The sequence below is a fragment of the Helianthus annuus genome, chromosome 7, assembly GCF_002127325.2.
Source record: "Helianthus annuus cultivar XRQ/B chromosome 7, HanXRQr2.0-SUNRISE, whole genome shotgun sequence".
NCBI classification, from domain to species: domain Eukaryota; kingdom Viridiplantae; phylum Streptophyta; class Magnoliopsida; order Asterales; family Asteraceae; genus Helianthus; species Helianthus annuus.
In genome coordinates, this window is record NC_035439.2 from 107186184 (window position 1) to 107193596 (window position 7413).

A 7413-nucleotide genomic window follows, 5' to 3' on the forward strand; every position below is an offset into this window, starting at 1 on the left:
TTCGACTACATACAATTAATATTTTGAGTTCTTTAGTTTGAAAAACCATAAACCTAGATAAAGCTATAAATAACAATATTATTGATGTTCAACTTCAACTAACTAAAAAACTGTTTTAAGGTTTTTTGGTTGGTGAGTTTTGGTTCTTCACAAATTTAAGTATTTAACATAACAAAAAGGGAAGTCGGTGCAAATAAGCATTAACCATAAATGAAGACATGAAGTATAAAATAAAAATATGTCCACTAGCTTACCAACTCTTGTTTTCCACTATGGTTGGCCAAGTCCACATCTGCAATAAAAGCTAACAAGTCTCACTCTCACCAAACGCAACACCTTCCGCGATACTCCATTTGCCTACTCCCTCCCTATATAACCCAATTCATTTCTCCTATCATTTTAGGTTCACTGATTAACACCAACCATTCCACACACACATAACTAAATTCAACACAACAATGGCAGCTGCTACTGGAGAAACTCAACCTGCCAAACACCAAGAAGTTGGCCACAAAAGCCTCCTTCAAAGTGATGCACTTTACCAATACATTCTTGAAACCAGCGTGTACCCCAGAGAACCACAACCCATGAAAGAGCTACGTGAGGTCACCGCTAAACACCCATGGTAAGTGCCTTTCGAATTGGCCAAATGTTGTAACATGTTTTTTTTTTTTAAAGGATTTGTTGTAACATGTTATGCGGACATTTTGTTTTCCAACTCCTGATACTTAAATAATTGCAATTCTAAATGCAGGAATCTTATGACCACATCTGCTGATGAAGGACAGTTTTTGAACTTGCTTCTTAAACTTATAAATGCTAAAAACACGATGGAGATTGGTGTGTATACCGGTTATTCCCTTCTTTCTACGGCCCTTGCTCTCCCAGAAGATGGGAAGATATTGGCTTTGGATATAAACCGTGAGAATTATGAAATCGGCCTTCCCATTATTGAGAAAGCCGGTGTTGCTCACAAGATTGACTTTAGAGAAGGTCCTGCTCTTCCTCTTCTTGACCAAATGGTCGAAGATGTAAGTACTTATAATTTATGACACATTGCATTGACCACTTTTCAGTTACAAATCCGATTCTTATTTATGATTCTGATTTACAGGAAAAATGCCATGGATCGTTTGACTTTATTTTTGTGGATGCGGATAAAGACAACTATCTTAACTATCATAAAAGGTTGATCGATCTAGTCAAAATTGGGGGAGTGATTGGGTACGATAACACCCTTTGGAACGGGTCTTTGGTGGCACCACCAGATGCTCCACTTAGAAAGTATGTTAGGTATTACAGAGATTTCGTGTTAGAGCTTAACAAAGCCTTAGCTGTGGACCCGAGAGTGGAGATTTGTCAACTTCCGGTGGGTGATGGAATCACTCTATGTCGCCGTATAAGCTAATTACAAACAACATACCAACTTAAACATACGGAGTTGCAAGATTAATTGTGACCACTATTCTCTTCAATCTTTGATACATATGTTAAAATTAAATAACCAAAAAAAGAACATGTTCCATTTCCTTTGTATTATTTGACAATCTTGCAATCTTGTTTATTCAATCATGTAAACCCAATGTTATATATGAAGGTTTGAATAATCGTGTGTCTTATTAACAAACGTAATGAAGAATATATATAGAATACATGGCCAGTAAATAGGAAACAATATCTCCTAAATATATGTGGAGATATATACAAATAATACAAATATCTCTTTGAGATATTATGTTCCGCTAATAGACCCCCGCAGTCGAAGCAGTAGCCGGCCGAATGCACAGACTGGATTTGAAACGAGTGATCCACATGCTTGGTGCGCGGGTGTTGCACTGGATTATGAGACAGGTACATGGCAGATAAAATATCGCAGTAAATAACAGATGTCTGTCGAATGGGAACATGTAATTCTAATAGAAGGTTGCGAATCCAAGTGAGCTCAGCTGTCGTATTGGCAACTCCTCTATATTCGGCTTCAGCACTTGATCGTGAAATAGTATCATGTCGCTTAGATAACCAAGATACCAAATTGTCCCTGATAAAAACACAATAACCCTACGTCGAGCGACGCGAGTCTGGGCAACCCCCCAATCAGCATCGGAGTAGGCTGTAAGTTTAACAGACTTGGAGGGGGATAAATGCAAACCATGATCAATAGTGCCCTTCAGATAACGTAGTATACGCTTCATAAAGTTGAAATGTGGCTCTCAAGGGGCATGCATGAAAAGACAAACTTGTTGAACAGCATAGGAAATATCCGGTCTCGTAAAGGTTAAATATTGAAGGGCCCCTGCCAAACTACGATAAAGTGTTCCATCTGATAATAAATCCCCTATAGAAGCACTAAGTTTTGAGTTAGTGTCGGTAGGTGTGTGACAAGGTTTGCAATTTTCCATCTTTGCACGTGCGAGAATATCTTTGACATACGAGCGTTGAGTGAGGAATAAGCCATTTGGTGTATGTTGTACCTCAATGCCCAAGAAATGATGCAATCTGCCAAGGTCAGTCATAGAAAATTCTCGATAGATAGCATTAATAAAGTACTACAAAAGGTTATTATTTGAAGCTGTGAGTACTATGTCATCAACAAATAATAAAAGATATGCCATAACAGAGCCGCGTTTGTAGACAAACAGCGAGCTGTCAGATGAGGAGGTCTTAAAACCACATTTTAGAATGTAAGTAGCAAAGCGTTGGTACCAAGCTCGTGGTGCCTGTTTTAGACCATAAAGTGACTTTTTCAATCGACAAACATACTTAGGATTTTTCACATCAACAAATCCCGGTGGCTGAAACATATAAACAGTATCATTGAGGTCGCCATGTAAAAACGCATTTTTTTACATCCAATTGGTGAATAGGCCAAGACCTGGATGTCGCCAGGCTAAGGACGATACGAATAGTAGTTGGTTTCACCACTGGACTAAATGTCTCATCACCATTAACTACCAAACGAGCTTTATATCTCTCTAGTGTCCCATCAGCATGATATTTATGGCGAAAGAGCCACATACAACGTATAATGTGTGCATCAGGTGGACGAGGCACGAGATCCCACGTGCTATTTTCTATTAAAGCATTATATTCAGTTCGCATAGCATGAGACCAGTGTGGATCAGACTGAGCATCATGATAAGATTTAGGCACAGGTGAGATAGATTGAGTGTGAAGATTAAAAGGAACCTTGGGTTTGGAGGTACCGTCACGAGAACGGGTAACCATAGGGTGCTGAGGTTGAGATTGCGGCTCATTGAGTATTGTAGCTGATTGGGTGGTATGTGTGTGCACGGGAGGTGGTGGTGCACGACGGGAATAAGTATACGTGAATGGGGTATGAACCGAGGGATGTGTGGTAGAGGGTAAAGGAGAAGCAGGTGATGCAGTGGACTGCCCCGCATGAGTAGGTTGGGCTGGTGGCAGGTGGACTGGATGAGCGGGCTGGTGTGTTTGCATTTGGGCGGTAGAAGATGGGCTGGTTGGCGGGTGGGCTGTTTGTACAGGTGTGGAAGCAGGTTGTTGGGCCACAGGTTGGGTAAATATGATTGGAGACAAGTCAGGGTCGAGGAAGGAATATGAATCCGACTGTGGCTTAAAAGATTGTGAGAACGGGAATGCGATTTCATTAAAAGTAACATGTCTGGATAAAATTATTTTACCAGTAGACATGTCTAGACAACGATACCCGCAGTGATCCGCCGGGTACCCTAGAAATACGCATGGAGTGGAATGAGGTGCGAGTTTGTGTGGACGTGTGTCCGATTGGTTAGGGTAACAAGCGCACCCGAACACACGTAGATGTTCATAATCAGGGTTTTTAAGGTAGAGGGCAGCAGTGGGAGTGCGAAGACCAATGGTTTTAGAGGGGAGAATGTTGTGAAGATAAATGGAGGTATGGAGGGCCTCGACCCAAAAGTGAGGTGGTAAAGAGGCTTGTGTAAGGAGGGATAACATGAGTTCGTTAAGACGTCGAATCATGCGTTCGGCCAACCCGTTTTGTTGCGAGGTATGAGGGCAAGAGAAGCGGAGTTCAAATCCTTGTTTTGACGCAAAATTCTTAAATTGGGTGTTATCGAATTCACCCCCCATGTCACATTGAAAATTCTTAATTTTGCGATGAAATTTAGTGAGGATAAAGTTGTGAAAATTCATTAGCTTGGTGTACGTTTCCGATTTGAATCTAAGTGGAAACACCCATGTAAAGTGAGTGTAGTCGTCAATCACAACCAAATAATATTTGTACCCATTCTTGCTTAAAACTGGTGAGGTCCACAAATCACAATGTATAATATCAAATGGACATAAAGTGCAAGAATTTGATAAATTAAATGGCAATCGTTTGTGCTTAGCAATTTGGCACGAATTACAAAACGAAGAACGACTGAGTTTATGACAAGGGATAAACTTATTAGTACGTAAAAAATCTAGAACATGTAAACCAGGATGTCCTAGATGATTGTGCCAAAATTCTGGATCGGTGGTGGAAACAAAAGCAGATGCATCAGGAGACGTGGAAGCTGTGACGGGTACAGGTTGCTGCAGCTATTGTGCCGACTCAAAATTGTCCCACTCGGAAAATCCTTCACAGAAAAACCAAATGGATCAAAATCGACAGACACCCAATTATCACGAGTAAATTTTCGAACGGAAATAAGATTTTTAATGATATTGGGTGTGTGTAGAATGTCTTTATGTTGGATAGGTTTCGAGGAAGAGGGAAGGGCAGAATGACCCGATCCAGCGACTGGTACTCGATGACCGTTGCCAACTAAAACATGTTTAATAGAATTTTTACACGGAAAGGAAATCATACCTGCGTCCGAAGCGAGATGGTTTGAGGTTCCAGTATCCATGACCCACTCATGATTTTCCGGGTTCAATGCCATGGCTTGAAATGCTTCCCCGAGTTCACTAGGTTCAAGCGGGTTAATGTTAGCAAGATGCACCAGAGCAGAAGGGGGATTGGGCTGTGGACTGGACTGCGGTTGATTTGGCTGCCAAGGAGAAGCCCACGCAGGTTGGGTGGGGTAAGGACACGGTGGGGGCGGGGCCCAATAAGGGCTGGCCCAGTACGGCTGCATGTTGAAGGGCTGTTGGGCTGGGTACAGCTGCTGAGGAGAAGCCCAGTTCCCGCGATTGGATCTGTTGCTGCTGTTAGATCCATGAGAGGGCTGGGAGGGCTGGGAGGCTGCTGTTGGGCATGTGAAGGCTGGTGTTGGGCCTGGTACTGACCTGGGCCATAATTAGAATTGTTCAGCCTGCCTCATCCCGAAGGGTTGCGTCTGTTTCCAGGCGCCCGGTGTTGGCTATCACGGCGGGTGTTGTCTCGGCGAGGAGGCGGCGGTGTGGATGACACGGCGGCCAAAGCCTCAGATGGAGTGACATGGTTACCTTCCCGAGCAGCGTGTCGTTCGAGTTCCGATTGGAGCATGTTGCAGGCTTCTTCCCAAGATGGCAAAGACTGATTAATAATAGAGCCAATTGTGTCATATTCCATGGGTAACCCATGGACCAGTTGCAAAACCAGACTTTGTTCGTTGATGGGATAGCCGACATCATTCAACTGGGCTGCCAGATCCCGGAGTGTCTGGCAGTAGACGTCTAAAGATGGAAGAGCACTGAGTTTGAGATTGATAAATTTCTGTTGGAGTGCAGCGCATCTGGGGTCTTTGTTGTTTAGGAAGATGGCCTTAACCCGCTCCCAGGCTTCAAGAGCAGTTGATTCGGCCTCGAGGACACGAAGGAGATAATCTTCTGACAGGGTACCGTAGATCCACTGGAGTACAATAGCGTCAATCTTCATCCACTGTTCGTATGTAGGGTCATCTTTAGCAGGTGGTTGTGTAGTGATGTGATCCAAAAACTTGTACCCACGCGCATGAAGTTAAAAGAGCTTCACCCACGCAGAATACGTGGCCTTAATCCCATCAAGAACACACACCTTTTTCTGAATGTCTGTGACCGTGTAAACGGGGTGGAGAGATGTTTGAGCAGGTTGCTTGGCGGATGATTCCAGTTTGTCACCCATGGGAACGAGACGTACTGGACAGGATCGGAAAAAAAAATGGGTCGAAACCCTATGTGATTAGAGATGATTAGAGATGTCAAACAACGGCGAAGAGTTCTACAACACATTCTACAACGCGTTCACTTCCGAATCATCAGATAGAAGATCTGAATTGAAAGAATATTCAAGAGAGATTTCAGAAAATCTGAAGTTTGAAAACATGTATGGAAGTCAGCAGAAGCCACCAAAGTTGATGAAAGTCGAAGACTATAATTGGTGGAAAAACAGATTTGAAGGCTGGGTTAAAGCGTTCGCTCCTGAAAGCTGGTTAAAGATGACAAATGGATACATTGAACCTGTGAAAGAGGGAGGAGAGTTGATAGATCCAAAAGATTACACTGATATTGATATAAAAAGTGTTGTGGCTGAATCAAGAATGATAACGTTGATCAAACAGTCAGTGAGAGAGGATATCATCTCTTTACTTGAACAGGAGAAAACTTCAAAGGATTTGTGGGAAGCGTTAGGGAAAAAGTGTGTTGGTAGTAATGAAATTGTTAAAAACAAGAAGAAATTGTTGCGTAAAGAGTTTGAGGTGTTCAATGGCATGAAAAATGAATCTGTTTGTAAGATGATCGAGAGGTTTAGACATCTGAAAATGGAGCTGGCTAGATATGAAATCAAATATTCTGATGAGATGATGGTGGATAAATTGTTTGATTCATTGCCCAATGATCAAGAGTGGCAATATTTTGCTCTTATGCTGAAAAATACAATCAAGCCAGATGATTTAAAAGTGGATTTGCTGATTGAAAGGCTTGAAAGTCATGAGTTGGAGATAAAAAGATCCAAAGTCAACAGTCCAGCTTATCAGCAGAATGTGGAACTTTACTACAGAGGAAATATACCACAAGCTGGGTCTCCAAAAACAGCATTTTCTGCAGAAAGTTCAAACTCAGTGAACAATGAAAGTCTTCACAGTGGTTTTCACAGTGGATCTTCTTCAAACACCTCAGACCAATATGCTTCAAAGAATCTATTCCAGTGTAATATCGCAGTTGATTTGAAGAATGGGCAGAACTTCAGCGAAGAATCGGCGAAACAACAGATGGTTTTCTTGGCATATGTACTGGAATCGTATGAAAGCCTCGTTGCAGGGAAGATTGGCAATACCAATTTGACGAAAGAAGAATATGATCAAATAGACCCCGAGGAGATGGAACTAATGGATATAAGATGGTGCATGGCCAGTGCGGTTCGTAGAGCACAACGGTTCATGGAGATCACGGGGAGGAAGTCAATTGGTAGACCATCTACCAAGCTGGGATTTGATAAAACCAAAGTGACATGTTTCAGATGCAAACAAAAAGGTCACTTCAAGCGCGAGTGCAGAAATGCGTATGCTG

At 42.3% G+C, this 7413-nt stretch overlaps 2 protein-coding genes across 2 annotated transcripts; one reads left to right on the top strand and one right to left on the bottom strand.

Moving 5' to 3' along the window:
- The first annotated feature begins 424 nt into the window (after window positions 1-424).
- Window positions 425-1574, top strand: LOC110909813 (caffeoyl-CoA O-methyltransferase). Its single transcript, XM_022154564.2, has 3 exons — window positions 425-625; window positions 755-1031; window positions 1115-1574. Exons 1-3 carry the CDS (start codon window positions 459-461, stop codon window positions 1406-1408), a joined length of 738 nt encoding a protein of 245 aa, XP_022010256.1. The 5' UTR covers window positions 425-458; the 3' UTR covers window positions 1409-1574.
- Window positions 1575-5263: 3689 nt separating this feature from the next.
- LOC118480228 lies at window positions 5264-6028 on the bottom strand. The gene is made up of 2 exons (XM_035974962.1): window positions 5942-6028; window positions 5264-5863 (listed from the first exon to the last, which is right to left on the bottom strand). The coding sequence occupies exons 1-2, from the start codon at window positions 6026-6028 to the stop codon at window positions 5264-5266; spliced, it is 687 nt and encodes a 228-aa protein (XP_035830855.1).
- Between the last annotated feature and the right edge of the window lie 1385 nt (window positions 6029-7413).